Here is a 22,602-nt window from a genome sequence, read left to right as displayed (position 1 = left end):
GGTTTCTTTTAATACAAACGAGTAATACAGTGAAGGTGTCATCCCTACTGTTCTGCAGATCTCATGCTATGCCACAAAATGTGCAGAAACTGAAGGCAGCTATCTACAAGTGTCTTTCCTTCAGTATAAATGACACTGTTTTCCTCTCTCTTTTCTCAGGTGCCTATCCAAGACTTTCACTGAGCTTCAGGCTGAAGAGAAATATTGGCTACTTTATTCTTCAAACCTATATGCCCTCCATACTGATTACCATTTTATCATGGGTGTCATTCTGGATCAATTATGATGCATCAGCAGCAAGAGTTGCCCTTGGTATGTGCTAAAATGAGTGGGACATTAAAATGTCAGATTTAATGTAGCCTTCAGAGGTTGTTAAAAACTACGACATGATGTCAGTGTTTTGAAATTCCGAAATAATTTGCGTCAAAATCATGTCATCCAGTATTGCCTCAAAAGTGATGTTTTCCCCTTCATGCAAGAGTGTAGCTACCACTGAACCTCTGACATGAGCTGCTCATACAGGTCCCAGACTTGTTTTCACCAAAGCTAATGCTGTTGTCAGTAAGTTCATCTAGGACACAAGCTTCACAATCATACTTGAGCATGGGCTTTAGTCCAGCTCAGTGTGGGAGGACAAATGTGGCTCCAAGCCTCCTCCTGAGGTCCTGAGTGCTTTAACTGACACTGGCAGGAGTAGACTTCAAGAACCATTGCTGGTTCAGCACACATCAGCTATAGACCATACTATGCCACCTAACCCTCAGAGTACATGGTGTGTTAAGTGCATGTTCATGACAGCTTAAAGTGTCCTTTACCTCATGACAGAAAAACTTGGATTTGGCACAGGTATGTGATTCCTGCCCAAGGACTTTTCAGGTCAAGGTATCCTTTAAATAAGGGAAGGTCACTAGAAGATTGTGCAGTTGACACATCGGAGGGAAGGGATCCATCCAGAAAAGCCTTGACAAGCTTGAGAGGTGTACCTGCATGAACCACATGAAGTTCAACAAGGCCAAGTGCAAGATCTTGCATGTGGGTCAGGCAATCCCAAGCACAAGTGCAGGCTGGGTTGAGAATGGATTGAGAAACAGCCCTGAGGAGAAGAACTTGGGGTGTGTTGGTTGCCAAAGAGCTCAACATGACTCAGCAATGTGCACTTGCAGTCCAGAAAACCAACTGTGTCAGGGCTGCACCAAAACCAGTGTGGCCAGCAGGGTGAGGGAGAGGATTCTTCTCCTTGACTGCTCTCATGACACCCCAGCTGGAATGCTGGATCCAGGTTTGGGGTCTTCAACATAATAAGTCATGGACCTGTTGGAGTGAGTCCAGAGAAGGGCCACAAAGGTGATCAGGGACTCTGCCCCTGTCAAGGCAGGCAGAGAGACTTGGTTTTGTTCAGCTTAAAGAGAAGGCTCTAGGGTAACCTTACAGCACCTTCCAGTACCCAAAGGGGGCCTACAGAAGCGCTGGAAAGGGACTTCATACAAGGACATGTAGTGGCAGGACAAGGAGGAATGGCTTCAAAATGACAGAGAATAGATTTAGATTAAGAAGAGATTCTTGATTGTAATGATGGTGAGGCAGTGGAACAGATTGTCCACAGGAGTTTTGGATTCCCAATCCCTTGAAGTGTTGAAGGACAAGTTAGATGTGTCTTCAAGCAACTTGAACTGCACATGGCAGCAAATTTAGATGGTGTTTAAGGTCCCTTCCAAGCCAAACCAAACCATTCTGTGTTTCTGTCATAGTTTAGGAATAGTGTTCTCCAATTTAGTGGTCCTAAAAACCACCCTGCTGCTTGCTTCCGCCGTCCCCTTCCCCCTGCGGGTGGCTGGAGAGAATTGGAGACACAAAAGATAAAGATCCTAGGCTGAGGTAAGAACAATTTACTGGAAACAGCAATGAGACACGAAAAAGAACAGCAAACTGTACAAAAGAGAGAGTGATTCATACGCAAAAATGCTCATTGTGCAACTCGTGACTCAGTGGCGGCCACACTTGCCCCAACCTGATGGGAAACCTTCCTCCCAGAAAAGACTCCCTTCCCACAACCTCTGGCAATGAAGTGAGGTGATATAGAATAACCTTTGGGTCCTAGCCATGCCCCCTGCTGGCTACTGCAAAAATTAAGCCTGTCCTGGCCAGAACCAGGACAGATTCTATGAGAATGTCTCACAGCAAATATTTTATCATTTACAGAAGCAGGAATAGCTATACCTAACGAAGATTAAATGGATCTATAAATCCTTATAAATATTTCTGCCTCTCATCTTGTCCCAAATTCTATCTTCAACCCTGTGCTTCTCAATGACACATACCTTGTCACTTCCCCATTACCCAAAACTTGTCACCGTGTCTGTGCTATCTTCCTGCTGTATTCTCTTATTTTCTTAAAACAGGAACATACTCCCTAGTTCCCTTATTTTTCTATAATGTACCACAGCAAACCCAGACTCCAACCCGTGTCCTTGTGATTCTCTTTTTTCTTACCCCAAGTCTCTCAAGGTCCCACATACCAAGGCAGGCAGGGTAGCCACCTTTGTGCAACATATTATCCAGCATCTGAATTTGGGTAGCTGGAGATGCTGTACATTAACTGCAGTTACTGTGCAGTAATTCTGCACATACTGTGGGTTAGCTGGCATGACACAGTCTGGCATTACCACTCAGCGGCCAGGGTTTGTTTAGCAGCTTCAAGCTAAGTAGCAGCTTAATAGGAAGCGGGGCATAGAGTTCAGGCACCCCTGATGTGTTCATAAATGAGCTGCTGGATAGCAGAGATCCACCCAGGTGAACCAAGTGAAGGTACTTCAAACACAACCATCACCATGTAGATACATACTGGCCAGGACTGCAGAGAACAGATGGTTAGACAGAAGTTACCATACCCAATGACATTTCATGCCCTTTTTTTACAGGTTAATGAGATTATTCCTTGTTTAAGGAGAAAGACTGTCCCATGTCACCCATTTCTGTGTAGCACAAGTTCATCAAGTACTGTAAAACAAATATTAGAACAAAAATCAGAGAGTACAAGGCAAGCTCAGGAGACCAGATGTTCTATTTCCAGTTGGTAGAAAGTCCTTTTTTTGTCCTTTTGAGAGGACAAAAATCCATCTAGTAGTTTCTTCTCAGAAAACAATTAGTGCCTTGGTGATTATGTCTGTGGCATTGTATAATAGAGTTCAGTATCACGGGTCTAATCCTATCTTCCTTTGTATACCACCTCTTACTAGTCTTAAGCTGGTATCACAGAATCACAGAAAATGGTGAGTTGGAAGGGATCCACAAGGGATCCACAGGAGTTCAACTCCTGTCCCTGCACAGGATCATCTGCAAGAGTCACACCATGGACTCAAAAGGATTGTGCAAATGTTTCTTGAACTCTGTCAGGCTGGTGCTGTGACCACTGCCCTGGGGAGCCTGTTCCAATGCCCAACCATTATTTGGGTGAACAGTATTTTTCTAATATCCAGCCTAAACCTCTCCTGACACAACTTCAGGCCATTCCCTCAGGTCCTGTCCCTGGCCACCACAGAGAAGAGATCAGTCCCTGTCCCTCCTCTTCCCCTCATGAAGAAGCTGAAGAATGAAGAACTCATGAAGAATGAAGAATGAGTTCTCCAGGCTGAACAGACAAAGTGACTTAACTTGCTGCTCATACGGCTTCCCCTCACAACCTTTCACTTTCCTCGTTGCCCTCCATTGGACACTTTCTAATAGTTCAATATCTTTTTTATAGTGCAGTGGTCAAAATTGCTGACAATATTCAAGGTGAGGCTGCCCCAGTGCAGAGCAGAGCGGGACAGTCCCCTCCCTCGCCCAGCTGGCCATGCTGTGTCTGATGCACCCCAGGACATGGCTGGCTGTCCTGGCTGCCAGGGCACTGCTGGCTCATGTTCAAGTTGCCATCCACCAGCACCCCCAGCACTTTCTGCAGCACTGCTCTCCAACCTTTTGTTCCCCAGTCTGTCTGTAAGTCTGTCTGTACATTGAGGTTTGCCCATCCCAGGTGCAGAATCTGGCACTTCTCCTCATTGAAGTTCACATGGTTGGTGATTGCCTGCCCAGTCCTCTAATTTGTCGAGGTCTCTCTGCAGATCCTTCAGGCCTCCAGGGGAGGCAACAGCTGCTCCCTGTTCTGTAGTGTCTGTGAATTTACATGGCATCCTAATGTGAACCAGTATAAAAGCTTAAAGGCAATATAACACCTTTGGACATATATCATTGGCTCTGAAAAGCACACTACAGAGAAGGTATACCTGATTTCCTAAGTATTTGTTCGAGGAAGCATTCCTTGTGCAATTCTTGGGACACAAACTTTTACTCAACCCCTGCAAGAAGTATTCTCCGCAAGAGCCTGATTCTATTAATTTACTTCCACGTTTTGCCCCTGTGCCTGATCCCTTGTTGCACTGAACCAAATAGTTGCTTCCAGGGTGAAGCCAAGGTGCAGAGCAAAGGCCAGCTCATTCCATAGACTATGTGCTATGGACACTGCAAACAGATGGTGATAGAGTGCTGATCTTAAGAGAAATACTCAAACCTATCAATTCTACTCTCAACCTTTTGCTAGCTAGCCCTAGAAGTTCCTAAATTCAGTTCTTTGAGTGAGGAGAATAATCTCTGGAGTCCTCTCTTGTGTGAAGGACTATAATCACAAGATTATTTTATATTTTTGTCTTAGGGGAGTGTCAGCTTCTTCTCCTCCAGCTGTGCTTTAAAATAAATTACTGAGCTTCAGAAGGACATTTGGCCACAGGATTTTAGGATCTCCTAGGGAAGGTATTTCCCTTTGGTTAATGATAGCTACCTTTTTGTTCAGTGTGCCTAATCTTCCAGATCACCAGACATCTGACAGCAATACACATTTGTTTCACAGTTTAGAGGAAAAACACTGAAAACCGCATGACACTAACCCACTAAATATCCAAAATATCTGTTACACGATCTCATAGGGTGTTACTAGAGTTCCCTGGAGTGGCACTGCTTACACTGACAGCTTGGTTTTGAGTTATACTGTCTTTATTTTTGTCTCTTCAGGTAAAAGAAGCTGTGCTTTATTATATGGCAGCAATTTTATTTTATCCTTTATTTTTGTTCTGCCTGTATTTTAGTGACTACATGTAAACTGATGGTATAATTATGGAATCAAAGAAAATAGTAATGGAGGAGAACTAATAGAATGACTTGCTGACTTGCCTTGAAATGAGACTTATTCCACAAATGAGTGTTTTCATCAACCTGTGATTTGCAATTCCCATAGAATTTCCAGTGGAGATACAGATCCTGCAGTTTATAGTGAATTCAGGCAGACTGACAATAAATTTGCTTTTCTTTCCAGATTTTCAGGTGCTATGTCCAACCTTAGATAAATAGCTTGACGTAAGGTTGATATAGATATTTTGTAGATATTTTATTAGTGTCCAGTTTGTTGCTATAAAAATACTGCTCTCCCTCCTTCTTTCTTCCAAAAATTCACATCCCTGTCTGTCTCTCATTGCTCACCTCACTTGTTTCTATGTAACTGGCTTACAGCAGTAGGCTTCACCAAATTAGTCATGTCAAATTCCACTTATACATTGTCCTTTCCTGAAATAGGTATCTAAACTAGATGAGATGAACTGCTCTAGAAAGGTACCTGTCTCTCCCTATCTACCTCAGGGAGACCCTACAGGACTGACATCAACCATCTGCCTAACTCTTGGAAATTTAAAACTGGGAGAAGACTTTCATCATCTGTGTGAGCACTGTTCTTGTTGCACATCAGTTTGGTCCCCATGGAAGAGATTTTCAATACAGCTACACAGGCTTCCATGAAGTTGCATTAACTCATGGCAGTGGTGCCAGATTCCATTGTTAGCAGTTCCCCCACTCATAGGAAGGAAATTATTGTAACAGAATAATAATGCATCAAGTTTTAATTTTGCTCTTTTTTTGCAGTGATGTCACCTGCAAGACATCTTTTACAAATTTTTAAGCTTTTTCCCACTGACAAGGCATATTTGCCAAGAAGGAAAATAAAACTGAAAGCTTGGAGTTGTAAGATATGTGATCTTTTTTCTTTGTGTAGGAATTACGACTGTGCTGACTATGACAACAATCAACACTCACCTGCGAGAGACTTTGCCTAAAATTCCATATGTTAAAGCCATTGACATGTATCTCATGGGCTGCTTTGTGTTTGTCTTCTTGGCCTTACTTGAATACGCCTTTGTCAACTACATTTTCTTTGGAAAAGGCCCTCAAAGGCAGAAGAAACTTGCAGAAAAAACAACAAAGGCAAACAATGATCGCTCAAGGTTTGAAGGCAGTCGGGTAGGTTTCTTTAATTTACATATATTCTATTTTTACATTGCAAAGACTATCAGTGTGAAAGAAACCAAAAAGAAACCATTTGGTGACAACCAACCACATCTTTTTGTGGACAAACTTGGCCATTTGAATTTTCAGAAGACTATATGTAGGCATACAGATGTGAAAGTGAGTATGATCTGTATGACAAGTAAGTGTAAGAAGAAGATAGTGGGAGGGAAGCTAGCTTGAAAACAAAGGCTCAGATCTACAAAGGTGTTTATTTGTCTAAATCAAACATAATCTAACTGTGATTTTAAGTACCTATGTACATTTCCATTTCTGTATAAGTGAATTCAGGATCTGAGCTCACCTTTCCTCACTTCACTTAGAGGAGGTGTATTTACCATGGGAGAAAACAGATAAAGAAGTATTAGTTCTGCCATGCTAATTAACTGGCCAGCATAGTTCAGTGCTGTGTGTGGCGTTGTCATCTGCTGCTGTTAAAAACCAGCAGGAAAGTGTAAGTCCTAGAGAAACTTTCAGACTGATTTCTCAAGCATGGTATTGGCAAGGTCTATGCTGATTATACTCCAGCCTATTTCATTGCCTGGAGTATTACTTTATCCAGTGAATACATCCTTTTTTAATCTTTGGAAGAAAAATTCAAGGTATTCAGCAGTATCTGACATAAACAAGCCATGTCAGTTTGAATAGAACATCTTTCTTTTTTTTTACTAAAATGCCCCCAATGAGGCTTTTCCATTCAGTTCTGTTGAGTAAGACTGTTTTTTCTTCTATCAGCTGTAAATTGGAAGAATTCACAGTGACAAAACTACTACCTGTTTATCCAAACCAAAAGTAATTTCAAGCTATATTTGTTTATCCTACTGATTTTGTCTACTTTAGTAAATGTAATACAGAACTACACCTAATTATCAGCACTCCTCTATGTGAAACAATTCTGAACCAGTAAACACATTTTTTTCCACTGTATTATGAAACCAGATTCTCATCACAGTTGGCAGCTCTACTTAGAACTAATATATCAGAACAAAGGAATTCCCTTTACTGGAAAAATAAATAGTCATAATAATAAAAAAATACAGATGGGGAAATAAAAGGGTCTCTGAATTGAAAGCTGTGGAGAAGATTGTAACTGCAAGCAGGTAATGCAGATGTATGCACTAAGGTTTAATTCTCCTGCTGGAAACCATCTGGTGTATCTCATCCATTTAAATGATTTACATAATTCAATACAAGACTTGTTAATGGGTCCAATACTACCCCATGCCTGACAGTTCTTCTATCTTGAGATCAATTTATCTACATTTTCAAAATATTCATAAGTACCTTAACTAATGAAAATGTGTATTTTTATACCCAGTTCATGCCATTTTTATATCCTGAAACTGCTCATACCATATAGCAATCTTTTTTTTTCCCCCTGGCTTTTGACTTACAATCTTTTCTTTTGTTTCTGAAGCATCCCAAGCAAATACAATGAACTGTTCTGCTTTTTCTGCTGGTTTAATATCAACCGTGCATGAATGAAAAATTTCTTCACAGCAAGGGTTGTCAAACATTGGAACAGGCTGCCCAGGGAAGTGGTTGAATCACTATCCCTGGAGATATTTAAAAGATGTTCAGATGTGGCACTTGGAGACATGGTTGTAGCGCGGTGGGGGTTGGTCTCTTCCCCCACGTAGCAAGCGACAGGATGAGAGGAAGTGGCCTCAAGTTGCACTAGGGGAGGATTAGATTCTATATTAGGAAACATTTATTCACAGAAAAGGAAGTCAGGCATTGGAATCACCATCACTGGAAGACTTCAAAAGTCATGTGAATGTGGCATGTGGGGACATGCTTCATTGGTGAACATGGTGCTGGGTTAACAGATGCACTCAGTGACCTTAGGGGACTTCTTAACCTAAGAAATTCTATGATTCTGTCAAATAAGGATACAAATTCAGCGTACCAGAGTTTAAAGGAGAGTGTGTTACTTTGTCCCTTGGAGTCCCAGGTGTGTAAGGGAACTCGGTATGCATTGTAGAATCATACATACTCATATTTACTATGAATATTTGCTGTTCAAATAACACGGGATAAATAATATTGTATGGTCTCTTTCTGTGTAGAAAACATTTTGTCCCCAGGCCTCAGCTGGGGAATTCAGCAGAGCTTTTTTTCCAGTTTCTGGATTCAGGGCCTTCAGAGAAGCTGTGCCAGCATGCAACAGACACAGGCAGAAACATTAGGTAGAGCTAATTGGAAATCTTCCTTTGAAACAAAACATGGATAGGAGATTCATTGCATGTAGGATGTCAGATTTCTCATTTGAGAAACACTGGCAAGTGTGAAGCATAGGAAGTGGATCAGAACAGGCAAGAGGTCTCATGGATTTCAAGATGCATCTCAGGAAAAATACATCTAACAGATCTACTTTGGACAAAGTTTCCATGGCTTCGAGATACCACAGCCTTGAAGCAGGAAAATGTCATATCTTCTGGATCATGTCCACCATTTAACATGATATACAGATATCCATGGATGCAGCAGGACTGGAGTCTTGCAAGAGTTTTTAGCATACTTTCTATGGAAGACAGTACCTGAAAGCTCTGCAACCTTGGTTCTGACCACTTCAGGGATAGTAAAGGGTGGTTAACTTCTAATCTCTCCTTTGGTGGCTCTTGAAAATCATTGAATCTGATGGAAATAACAGTTACTTGCTTCTTGCTTTAGAGTTGGGACTCTGGTGCTGGATGATCTGGGACAGGCTCACACAGTGTACCCCACTACTGCACAAGTAAGGGAGGCTCAGAGACACATATGGAGACTATTTTGTGCAAGTTCAATGAAATTAATAGTTTTGTGGTTTTGTGGAGGCTTCTGTCTTCCATGGAATGTAATTCCATTCAGAAAGGGAAGGTTTCTAATCCTGGAAAATACTTCCAATCTTATGTGTTTTGGGGATGAGCGACATTTTTAAAGAAAGGGAGAATGCCAAAAGCAGGCAGCCCACTTTATCACCACTATTTCATGACTGTCAAATGTAAGCTGTGCTGGATAGGAGATTAAAAAATGTTCAAATATAAAACTGGAAGAAGGTGTTGTTATTAGTTTACTTCTGACTACTATTTTGGGTCGCTCTGTTGCTGTTTTGTTTTAGTAATTGAATTTTCTTGTTTATGAACCATGTGCATGAGCTCCCTGCCACTGATTAAGAATACTAGCTCAGGGCACTAGGAAAACAAAACAAAACAAATCAAAAAACCGAACTGAGCCAAATGAAAAAATAAACATTATTCAATTTATTGTCCACATCAGATGCTGTAGCTTATGGGTGTAGTGACAGAACAAATTAGTGCTGTATCAGGTCTAGTCAGAGGAGGGGCTGGTGGTGTGGTGGAAATCCCTTGTGTTGGGAGGCAGCACTAGCAGAGAAGGGGCAGCTCAATACATTGCCTGGTGCTCAGGCCCTGAGTTCAAGCTTTTGTTTTATGGTTCCAAAGATTGGCTGTGCTGCTGAGACAGTGTCTTTCTCTCAGGCAAAGGGAACAAAAGAAGGCAGTGGGAAAATGGCATGTTGTTTCCACTCAGAAGTGTATTAGCCCATGAAAACCAGTAGAACCAGCATGGATACTACTATTGTAGTCTATTTTTTACACGTCAGAGAACTGAAATCTGGAGTGCAAGCTAGCAGGCTTGGTTAAAAACACACCTCTTACAGTAGCAAAAGGGCTTTTCCTGCTTTTCCTATTGGACTGTAGAGCAAGGGAGGTTTTTAGTAAAAAAAAAATGTTCTAGACTACAAAATGCACAGATGTGGGTGTGTTGGTGTTGTATTTGATAATTGCTTTGCAAAGCAGTAACTTCATGCTCAGTAAGTCATTTTCATAATGAAAGCACTTGCATTGTCAGAATTTATGGGTTTGGAAAGCCAAAACTGGCACAGCCACCTCCATTTTGGTGCTGCTGCTCTGGATGTGCCTCTCCAGTGCCAGGCCTTTAGGTACTTCTCTCTGAGTTATTCCTGGTATGCTACCACTAAGGCTTGCTGTGTTCAGGAGGGCTCCACCAGCTGCTGCTGCTGAGCTGTCTGTTGGCTTCAGTGCTCCCATTATGGCTTGCTGTCCAGCTCTGTCCATGTGTTGAAACCAGCGAGACAACAGCTCCAGGTGTAAGGCAAAGAAGAGCTGTTGCAGATGGAATTGGCACAGCCAGTGTCCTCACGTTGCAGAGGTGACAAAGAAAAGCAGTGGGGAGAGAAACTCTGCGCTGTATTCTGCTGTGCAGCACTGCTGAAGGTGGCATGATGGCTGAAGCACGTCTGACTAAATTCAATCTCTGGAAAAGGTTTCAGAAGATTCAGAGCTGGTGATGAGATGAAACCTGAGTGATCCTTTCTGAGTGACTCATCTGTGGATCAGCGGCTGACTACAGAGGAAATTTCACACTTAGCTGTCTCTTCTTTTGACTGCTTTTGCATCACATTTTATTTCAGATAATGCACCGTAAATAGTATTCCTCACTGAATTGTTCCAGCCTTCACAGTAAACCATAGTTACTGAGACAAACACAGGATGCCGGGGGGTTTTTTTTGTGTATAACCAATTTTCATACACATACTCATTTGGGATTGAAAACTCTCTTTTGAAAGCCTTGGTGCTCTACGTCGTATATGAGGGGAAGCTCTAGGATCAAGGAAGAAATTTATATTTATTTTTCATGAAATATTACTTCTGATATGGTATTGATGCTTAAATTAAAGTCCTCTGATTGTAGAAAAACTGTCAGAAAATAATAGGTCTCTAAAAATGTTTCCTTTGAAAATTGATTGCTATTGTTATGAATCAATTCCATTTATCCTGTTTGTGTTGGCAGACTGAGGCTTCATTTGTAGCTCTCAAAGCTTTCAGTTTTGCTACATAAGTTGTTAATTTTTAAATAGGGCTCAGATAAAGCCTAATTTATGGCTAAATCAGCGTGAGAGAGCTTTAAGGCAATCCTGTTGTCACTTGTTCGCTCTTGTGGTAGAGACTACTTGTATAATCAGATGGTGAGCGTGTGTTTTGGACATTGCTCCCTCTGGGCCAATCAACACAGTTTATGTGATATATGTTTAAGTCCCCTGCTGAAAACATTGCTTTTTGGTTCAAATTGTGGCAATTTATGTTTTTAGTTTGGTGGGACCAAAAGGTCAGCCCCAGAGTACCAATCAGGACGGTAATTATCACACAAGCTCATTCAAGCTTCAAACCCCCAATGGCAGTCAGACATGTGGGAAGAGCTTCCTCTGAAACAAGAATAATGCAATAACCCTTTGTAAAAAGGCCCTTCTCATCAGGCAGTGTCTGCATGTATTTTTAGCTCTGGAGATTCCTGGCTCCAACCCCCGCTGTTGGCCAAGGCAGCAGCTTCCCACCAGGCATTGCTGAGAATAGAGGCTCAGGCCACTTACATCTACTTAGCAGTTGTGTTAATTGTAGCAACCCTTCTCATAAGTGGGATTTCATTGTGAAAATTAATATCTTGACTTCTGTGGAAGAATTATCACTCAGTTTAAATTGGGAAGTACGAGAATAGCAAAACTGGCAGTATTCTCCTGTGTATCTTCATCTTTCCTGGGTACTTTTTTCAGTGCTTTTTTTAACAGTGGGAGATTTTTATATCACCACTGTGATGAGTAGGTACCAAATTTTTAAATATATCTGTCAAGGGGGATAAGCACAGTTCTTGTGGGAAGAACACTCATCCTGTAGCTCATGGTGGGGACATTCATTGTGCACTGAGACACATGCACGTACTAGTTTTGTTTTGCAGCCACTTTGCACAAGTATGAATCGTGCAAATCCTGAGATGGTAAGAAGGATTGTATGTACAATTCATGGGACATACATGAATCTCAGAGGTTGTAATAATCCAGACAATGTGAAATAGAGGGTAAAGGAGGACTATGCATTTGTTTTCTTTTCTTCCTCCATTGAAATATATCAAGGTTAATTGTAAAACTTCATTATTACTTAATAGACAGTGAAAATAATATGGAAGCTCCTAATTAGTTTGCTTCTTTATACTTCCCCTGTTTTGCAAGGTCTTTCTATCTTCCCAGTTCTGCTGGTTATCCTGGGCTCATCTACTAAGCTGATATAACATAATTACCTCTTCCATTTTTTGATGCTTATTAATTAATATAAATATATTTAAATGGCAGTGAGAGAAGTATCAACTTTTGGACTCAGGGAGAACACTCAACACTATAATTTTTGTTTTGTCTGCAGTTTTAAGTTATTTTTAAATATCCAAGTTATAATGTGGTCAATGTACTCAGCACTTAGTACTTTAAGCACAGATAAAACTTAAGGCCTGATTGCATATTTTTCTACATCTTGGAAAGCCATTTATGCATAAGTCAAGAAGGTGAAAGAGGCAGACACTGATCTCTCTGGTGACCAGTGACAGGACTCAAGGGAACGGCCTGAAGTTGTGTCAGAAGAGGTTCAGGCTGGATATTAGAAGAAAGTTCTCTTCCTAGAGTGTGGTTGGGCACTGGAACAGCTCCCCAGGGAAGTGGTTACAATGCCAGCCTGACAGAGTTCAAGGAATGTTTGGACAACACTCAGGCACATGGTGTGACTCTTGGGGATGGTGGTGTGCAGGGTCAGGAGTCAGACCAGATGATCCTTGAGGGTCCCTTCCAACTCAGAATATTCTGTGATTCTGTATGTACTTAAATACTAATTTTGATGTAAAATAATGCAAGACTAACTACAGAGACAGAGCTTTTCATTATGTTATTTAAACCCCCTATTTGCATTTATATTGCTACACATGATGGGAAGTGTTTACGTGGTATTTGAAAATTTGGAATTGATGAACAAGTAAACATACCTATGGGGTTTGAACAAAATGCTTCCTATTTTTGAGCAAAATGCTTCCTCTGAAAGAATTATGAGGAGAAAGAGATTTCATTGTAACATACTCTTTAAAATTTATGGAATATTAAACAGAGAACTAAATGAAGTTGAAACAATTCAGACTCTACCTAATAATAAATCAAGGCTTATGGTAGTTTTCTGGCCCTAGTAAAGTGCTTTTAAAGTAGCTTTAAAGTTGAAGTTTAAAAAAAAATATTGGAGAAAGGTATTTAATAGCAGCTGTTGCATTTTGTTTTTTAAATTAAAATAGCAAACATCTAAATGAGCCTGGATCCTCGGCAGAATTAAGAAGTAGGTTTCAGATTTCCCAGATATAACAGGGCACTGAAGTTTTGGACCTGAAACATATAATCCAAGTTGAGTCCACTGGTGACATGGTGTTCCTCCAAGAGCAAGGAGCAGGTTCTTTGTGAACGTTGTCTTAATCCTCCTCTTTCTGGCTTCAGTTAGGTGAGTCACAGTCATTTATGGGTAATGACATTAGGCTGCTGGAGTATTTGAATTGTTCCCTTGTACTGTAATATGTATAGTTCAGAAATGGTGAACTTTCAAAGGTGAATCTGCTTCTCAAAATGCACTTATGTGAGATTCAGTCACTTCACTCTGGTGCAGGTGCTGTAGTTACTCAGAGGTGGGAGGGATGGAGTTTGATAAAAAATTATTCTGAAATAAGAGCACTGGTCTTGCATATTTGTATCCATGCTGATTCAGCAGAGAATTAATTAATGATTTGGTACTCAGCTGTTTTCATCTGTTTTGATGAGTTTACTGGGAAATACTCGAAGGAAACAACCAACCCTTGCTTGTGTTGGGCAGAAGATGTGAGAACCAAGCATGGTTTGGTTCTGGAAAGACCATAGTGGAGAAGTGGGAAGGAATAGCTTCAGTGGAGCCAAAGTATGGAGAAAGAAGGCTGCAAAAAGAATGGAAGCACAGGGTTGGCAGAAATGAAAAAAAGGGAAATACTTTTGTTAAAGAAGGATGGTAAGAATTGAGGGGAAATTGGCCAAATCCACAGTGTCCTCTATGATTTATAACAGCATTTGAGAGAAAAGCCTGCTATTAGCATTTTGGGGAGAATTTCCAGTGCACAGAGTAACATTTTTGAGCCAGGTGATGAATTGTATTCTAAGGCTCATACAGAGTAAAACTAAATTTTATCAAAGACATTGGCTTTGTTTGTCATACGTAGCCATGACTGCCTGTAATCCTGTCAGCTACTTTTCTTAATCTATACCTGGGGTATCATTTTACCTGGAGCCACTGAGCAACACTCGTGTTCACTCATGAAGGATTCTGCCTTCCCTGTATATCCAGGCAAGCATGAGGTGTCTTGCACAGGTTACCTTGCCATTATTGGTTTGCTTCTTTATTCATTGAGAGAGCTTGTGTACCTTTGTCAAAGTAATTTAAATCATTGCTTAAATGATTCCAAAGTCATGTTTATGTGCAAATACTTTTTTACATGCTGCATGCATTAACTATTCATATTTAAGACATCACCTTAAGATTGTCACAAAGTATTAGCATATAGTGCTCTAATGTTGTCAACAGCTTAGGTGGTTTATTCAAAACCTCTGAAGGCATCAATTTGAGAGAATAAATCTCAAGAATATCTGTGGACAATAGGCTGATTTAGCTTCTGTAGACCCCTTCTCTCCATCTGCTCCTTCCTCATATTTGACATGCAAGCCTGTTGATCCATTAGCAAAGAGATGAATTTCTAAAGTATATTTCCAAATATGTTTCATTTGACATTTTGAGAAAAATGTATACTGTCATGCAGCTTCATAGGACATACTGGTATCTTCAGACAAAGAATTTACACAAAAGTTGCAACTTCCTTGACTGCCTTTCTGGTTTGATGCAGTGACAAACCATGAAAAGTTGTCACATCAAAGGCAGAAGCTGTTAAGGTGGCACGTGAAGTGGGCAGATAAGGTGAAGAAGGCTATGCCATGCAAGGTAATAGTAGGAATAAAATTAATTCCTCTATCAGGAGAAGCCTGAATGCACAGATGTACCCTCCATAATACAGGCTTTCAACTGACAGCTCACAACAGTCAAGGTTCAGTGTAGAAGCACAAAGTACCCAGGATGGGCTGATGTCTGTGTCTCTGTAGGTGGCAGTAAGAATCAGGAGAGATCAGGAAGTCCTGAGGGAAAGAAAAGTTGACATTTGTGGTGGTGGGAGGAAAAGGAATAGAGACCTGCAAGGGGATGGCAGGGCTCTAGGCGTGAAGCCCACCAAAATGTCTCTGCTACGACACTTTTAGTAAGCTGAAGGATGTTTCTCAAAGCCTAGGAGGAGATGGGAAAGATAACATTTGATGCCATGGGGGTCTGGATGAGAGATTTAGTTTTAAGCTACACAAGGAAAAAACAGGTTGTTGTGATATTTTACACATTGCAACAAAAAAAATCCTGATCCTAATTTGGACTCTTAGTGGAAAAAAAAAAGAGAACAGAAGAAACTGAATCAGTTTTTTCAGAGACCACCATAACTAGTGATGATATCCATGACTGTATTTTACACTTGTGTTTATTCCCTGGTTACAGAGATTGCTCAACAGCATAAACTCCTTTCTACAAGCCTTGAGATCTTACTTTTGTACCCAAAGGGTTTCTCCAATGGAGAAAATAAATTCTTCTTAATCACCACTGAGGCTTCTCCATTCCATTATTTTTGTTCATGTTGTTTATTTTTATTTATAGGCACTCATGAGCATAATATGCCATTACCTACAGCAGAAGGATTTGTTAGATACTTTAGAATTCTTCTCCTACTTGGCTGTATACCATTCATAGCATTTTATGTTCTTTTTTTTTCCATTTCCATTTGCAAGCACCTTGGCAAAGCATTACTGATACACTATCATAATTGTTTTCCCTGAGAAGAGATAAGCTGAAGCATCAATAATTGATGAAAGAAATACCCATTTCACAACATTTCAATAAGAATGAAAAAAGTTAAATGCATATGGACGGATACATAGCTGTGCATACTTTTAATCCATCACACAGCTTGCAAAGGATGCGGTATCAGATGATTGTGCAAACTTCAGAAGGGTGTGACAGTAGTCTGTTTTTACAATCACTTTTAAAATGATGCTTCTAGAATGAGATGTTCAACTGCTACACAGTTCACACAGCTAGATCATGTGGCAGGTTAGAAAAATGTATTAATTGTGTGATGAATTATGGATGAATAAATTGCATATGTAAAACTGGAAATTATCATGTATTCCATGATTCACTACCTATTTCTGACATAGAGAACTAAATTCTCTTGAACGGAGTCACACATGTGCTAACTGTCTGAAAATACCCAGCACGTGGCATTTTTTTTACCTTCAGCCATCATTTTCCTTGCCCCAAAACTGGCAGAAAATTTGGAGCTGATCCCTGCATTACCTACATTGACTGCATATCTTTCAGCATGTAGGGCCTGGGGCATGGGGGTTGTGATGCCACACCAATGAAAGTATCAAATACTGATTCAGACACCATTCCTTGGAACTTCTCCTCAGTGCCACTCATGGGAACTCCTAAGGTCTCTGGACTGATGGAGCCATACACAATTCTGTGCTGCTCTTCTTTTGCCACTCAGGAGGACTGGAGAGTCTGGGTCAGATTTTAGGTCTCTAGATGATCAGGACTTTTTTCTTTATTACTGAAAATGGCATTACACTGCTCTGTACTTGGAAATATATATGGGGTTTTTATGATTTTTATATGGAGCTCTCTGTGATATGGCTGGCCAGGGACCTGTTTTTTTGTCTATCAGGGTGATGCCTAGTCCTTGACTGTGTATGGGTTACTGCTAACACAAACATTGACCTTGCTCTAGTTGTAGTTGCTATTAAATTAAGCAAAGTATTATTAACACTAAAGCAAAATATCTACACAGAAATCTCTGTCAAGTTTCTCTTAATAAGACTTTGATTTGCTAGCATGATAAATATACTTTGTGCTAAACACTGGTCACTGCCTCTGGAATAGGGCGGTGAAAGGGAAGAGTCCCTCCTATTTCCTCAATTCACCCACTTTTTTTCTATGCCTTAACTTCATTAGTTTTTAAGATCAATCACTCATACAGAAAATACCTGCAGCTGAAAATTGCCATGATTGGAAAACCATGCAAATGACTTTGGAAAGAAAACTTCAGAAGATAAGTTGTAATTAAGCTTTGTGATTGTAAAATACAGAGTTCAGCACATAAGAACTGTTCTTGTGATTTTAGCAAACTTCACAGGCACTTTTTAAATTCTTATTTTAGATCACAGTAAGGAAAATAAAAATATAGCCAGTTAAATTTAATTTCCTACTGTAGCAGAGGATCCATCCCTTACTCTCTTGCTCCATTGCCAGCAATGCAGAGGTTTCACTGAACTACACCATCGTCTAAAATGTGGCTGGTTCAGAGGGAGAAGAAAATGGTGGAGTTTGCCTAGTATCGTTGTGTACTGGATGTTTGGTAGTATGATGATAACAAAGTATGATGTAAAAGTATTGAAGTACTTGCCTAATTTTAGGCAGCTGAATAGTGCCATTTCTTTTTTAAGATTATCACATGCTTAAAACTAATTACATTGTTTTTCTAGATATGTATGGGTTTGGTGATTTACATACACCCACATTCTGCTCATCGATGTCAAGTCTTTTGAAAGAATTTATGTTTCTGTTTTTTCTCCCCAGGTGGACACCCATGGAAACATTCTGCTAACATCGCTTGAAATTCACAATGAGGTGGCAAGCAACGAGGTCACCACCAGCGTTACAGAAGCCCGAAATTCAACTATATCCTTTGACAACTCAGGAATCCAGTACAGAAAGCAAAGCTCACATCGTGAAAGCCTTGGAAGGCGTTCCTCAGAAAGAACAGGCTCCCATAGCAAGAGGGGCCATTTACGAAGAAGGTCTTCGCAACTGAAAATAAAAATCCCCGATCTAACAGATGTGAATGCCATCGACAGATGGTCAAGAATGGTGTTTCCATTCACATTTTCTCTTTTCAATTTAATTTACTGGCTATACTATGTTAACTGAGTGACTTAGTTTTTTTAAAGGACTTCAACTATAACAAGTGAAGTACTACTTGCCTGCAGAGTTTATATATATATTTATATATATATATTTATATATAAAAAAATATATATATGAACTTTTACTATGTAGACCATACTCATGTATGTGTGAATACATGTAGCAAAGAACTGTGTGTACTTTAAAGCACATACTGCAAAGCAAAAATATGTATGCACACACACATGAACACATTCACTCTGAGGTTATGGACACTTTAACATAGAATGCACTTCACAGGAACTTTTTAAATTGAAAGGCAGGTGTCATCAAAGAAGCAAGCCTTGAGAAAGTAAGTGTTGTATATTATCAATACAAAATTTTGATTGTCATAGAAATTTTTGAACAGCTGTAATCATGTATAAAGTCAGTATTTAGTAACATCCTTTGTAAATGCTGCCGTACACACTAATCATAAAGCAGTAAAGTTACACTGGTAAGTTTAAAATAAGTTATTTATATTGCAAATCCATCAACTACCATTTCATCAAGCCAAATGTATTTTTCTTTGCTAAATTTTTTTGGGTTTATGTATGTCATAATACATATTTTCCCAGTCCAGGACGGACATAGTTTTTAATGATCTCTTGCTTTCTCTTCTGCAGTAAGCAAACTGATCATGGGAGTGTTGTAGGTCTTTGGAGACATATACAGGTTTATAATATTTCAAACAAGCATTTTAATGTCCATCAACAGTGACATGAATCTTTTGTAAGTACTGTAAATGTACAGCACATTTTCCTTCCCTTGGACTGATTCCAGCTGCCATGTCATTTTGAAAAAGAACAGCACATTTCTAGTATAATTTAGCTGAGAATTCAACTACTGTCAATGTGCTCTACATCTGCTGTAGATTTAAAGATTGTTATTCCAGTGAAAGCATAGAAGATGTCTCAGGTTATTTGTTACTTCAACATGAAATCACCTAGCTGTAGCCTTTTTTAAACATGCATTCATATTATTTAACATTCTTATAACATTGTATGTTAATGTAAAATATATTTGCATAATATGCATATAAGTATATTTTCTCAATATTTTTCTTTCCTGTGCTTGCTATCGTGACCGCATGTTATGTCATATTTTTGTTGCTGTGATGTTATAACTTTTTATTTTCTAGAGCTGAGCAAATAGAGCACTTCTGATACTTTGATTCAGTAACGGAGCATTTTCATATTTTATTTATATACTGAAAGTATACGCCTACACTTACCAAGGTAGTGTGCTGCATTCACAGATCACAAGAGTATGTTTTGTTTCAGCATTAACTGTATTCTAACATGCCCTTCATGAAAATGTGACCACTTTAGTTTTGATCCCAGTTCGCTCCCTCACTGGGATTCCAACTTTTTTCAGTCTAGTAAATTGTAGTCATTGAGGTATGCCAATTTCAGATCTGTAAACCTAATTTCTTATTTAGCAGAACTAAATCTTTCTAAAGAAAAGAAGATATATTTTTTGTACGCAGTGTTTCTATCATGTACATTCTCAAATAACAACAAATACAGTAGCATAAATAGATCTAAAAAAATAGAATTCAGGCTTAGCCCTGACACTTCTCTGCATGCGAAATTCCTGTGGACATCAATGGGATTTTTTGACAGAGAGCTTTGAATGCTAGCTGGAGACTTCTATGGGCAAAAATATGTGTGGATATGCATTTAGCAAAACCATCAAATATGAATGAAGCTGAAAAGGCCGCCCTGGCTCTGTAGCGACCACCCCCTCTTCTCGCTAGGAATTGATTTGCCTGTGAGTAGAGCACCGATATTTGGGTTGCTGCCGTGTATGGCCCATTGCTGTTCCCACCCCTATTTGCAGCTGAATTGTGAAACTGCTCTGGACTGAAATTCCAGTGTCAATGAGCCTGGTGTGCAAAGATGTTTCAGTTCCATCCTCAAGGCTGCTCCTTGAGCATGGTGGGCTGGGCCAGTTGCCTTGCAGCGTGGCTGCAGTGCAATCCCCAGCTGGGAATGTTCATGGGAGCCCTGGCTGCTGCCGTGGGCAGGATCGGTGCTGCAGTCCCGCTGCATCCTTGGCAATGGTGCAAAGTGGCTGAAGCTGCAGTTTTTAAGCACTGTATCTGCAGACAACTACACAGCATGAAGAGCCTCAAAGGAACCTGTATACCTGGAGCAGAAAACCTTGGTGTTTTAAAGCTCCTCAGTATTAAGTCCCATTGGTAAAACGCAATGTATTGTGAGCGCTCAAACATCTCTCCAAACTGTGAAGGGATTATAGAGCACATTCTCACCTTTTTAATCAAAGTAACTAACAATTAAACCCCTTCCAAAATACATATTAGATAGAATTGTTGAAAACCTCTCCTAAGTTTTTATCTTAATTGCAAAATATGTTTAAATAAAACTATCTGATTTTAATAAAAATTATTAGTGGTAGGCTTTGCTTTAGAAAAATTTCCCTACTGAAGTTATCCCCAAGCAAGTCTTCCTGTAAGTGCCCTATAAGAACCACCCTAAGAAATCGGATTTGAGAATGGTTCTGCCCCTCATGACCACAGCACTTCCTTTTCTTCAAGCCTCACCTCCTAGAAATCACATGGCCAGGCAGAAACCTTCAATAAGAAGTGACTTTTTAGTTGTGATAGAAATGTATATTCCAAATCCCACTGAAATCAGTTCTTCAGTGGCTTCAACCAGAATTTCCAAGAAGGCAGAAAATGTCTCTCTGTACAGAGCAAAGAGGCAGTGTGGATTTTTCGGGGCCCTGCATGTGCAAGAGGGCTGAGTCTCTGAGGACTCTGTCCCTCTCTTAACCTGTGCACTACTGGAGGGCAGCACATTACTGCAGCCCCCTTCAGGGAACTGTACTCCCCATCTTGCCTGTCCTTGCAAAAAGTAGGCTTTTTTTCAGCTTTTTCAAAAGATTTCACATTCATTGGTTTAGTCACAAACAGCTTTAACCTTGAACAGATCCAAGTCTTGGTTTGACTTGAAAAAAGCCAGGAAAAAATCTCACTTAAGGTTAGCACTTCATCTTACACACACATTTTTTGTGCCTTTTTTGCCAATTCCGTTCCTACAGTCCCAGCATGACTTCTTACACACAAAAACACACACGTACAACCACGTGATAAGAACAGGGTTTGCCTTGACCTCCCATTTTCTGGCTCTTGACCCTGTGCACTAGCTGCAGTGTATTATTTTAACCATAGTTTGCTTTAAGACTAAAAACGGTAATTTCAATTAAACCACACCAGAGTATTGTATTTCATAGCTAATTAACTCCTTTGTAACTCAACACTACTATAAATAACATTTATACATAATTTGTTTGTAAAAGGCATTAAAAAAAAAAGAAAACTGGAACTATTTTCTGTTATAGCCAAAAGGGTCAATAAACAGTAGAAATATAATGGTGGTTTAACTCCAAGTTGATTTCATCCCATTGTAAAGATAAACTAAAACCCAGTCCTTTTTGCTTAAGGCACAGCTATGTATTTTTGGTATTCTTCTGCAGTGGAAAAAAAGAAAAGTAAAATGGAATGATGAAGAGATGCTTTATGAAAATATTGATAAATGAATATTAATTTATTAAAAAGGATTTAAAAATTATTTGACTGGGTTTTTTTCTGGGAATGGAGGGAATGTGATGACTGTTTAACCAAATTTAATCTTAAATAGCATGTAATGATTACTCTTACACATTTTACAGAAAAAGACCAAATATGGAAGCATTTTCTAAACAACACACAAATAGAAGAAGAGATTCTGGAGCACTGAACAACTATATTTCCTAGTGCTTTATATACTAAATAAAGGAAGAAGGAAAAACTACATCCATTGACTTAGCAAGATTCTTAATAGCAAACCAATCTGTCTTCAAGCTGTGGCATTGCCAGTTAAGAGCAAAAAGTTTGTTCTGTGCTTTGTATGAAAAAGCCTGCTTCTACCCAGGACACAAAAGAGGTTTTTAATATCAAAACAAGACAATGTTTACTTATATGTTTCAGTAATCAAGTACTGTGTTCATTAAACATTTTATTGCTAAACAAGTTATTTTAGAAGATTCAGGATACAGAGAATTTTGTGAAATGGGATTTTAAAGACACTATATTATTGCTACAACCCCTTCCCCAAAGCCAAAAAATACTTTGAAAATTTGGAAAGCAGGAACAAGCTGTCATATGCTTGCATAATTCTCATAGTAGCTAATGAATATATATGAATGAATACATATATATGACATATATGTAACAATTTTAAAAGCAGATAAAATATTCAGCACCACAGTTGTAATGGCCTTTTAAATCAACAGAAAGGCT

The 22,602-nt window shown here is 39.5% G+C and overlaps 1 protein-coding gene across 1 annotated transcript in view; it reads left to right on the top strand.

The window, feature by feature from the left end:
• GABRB3 (gamma-aminobutyric acid type A receptor subunit beta3) overlaps window positions 1-21,892 on the top strand; it is a 37,203-nt gene extending 15,311 nt beyond the window's left edge. The window contains exons 4-6 of the mRNA XM_039714536.1: window positions 160-312; window positions 6,074-6,318; window positions 17,931-21,892. Of these exons, the coding sequence (XP_039570470.1) occupies window positions 160-312; window positions 6,074-6,318; window positions 17,931-18,281 (749 nt within the window). The 3' untranslated portion in view covers window positions 18,282-21,892. The remainder of the gene's footprint in view (window positions 1-159; window positions 313-6,073; window positions 6,319-17,930) is intronic.
• Window positions 21,893-22,602: the final 710 nt, after the last annotated feature.

Source organism: Passer montanus, unplaced genomic scaffold (assembly GCF_014805655.1).
Source record: "Passer montanus isolate IOZ18808 unplaced genomic scaffold, ASM1480565v1 scaffold3, whole genome shotgun sequence".
In the NCBI taxonomy this organism is placed as follows: Eukaryota; Metazoa; Chordata; class Aves; order Passeriformes; family Passeridae; genus Passer; species Passer montanus.
This window is presented reverse-complemented; position numbering and strand designations above follow the sequence as displayed.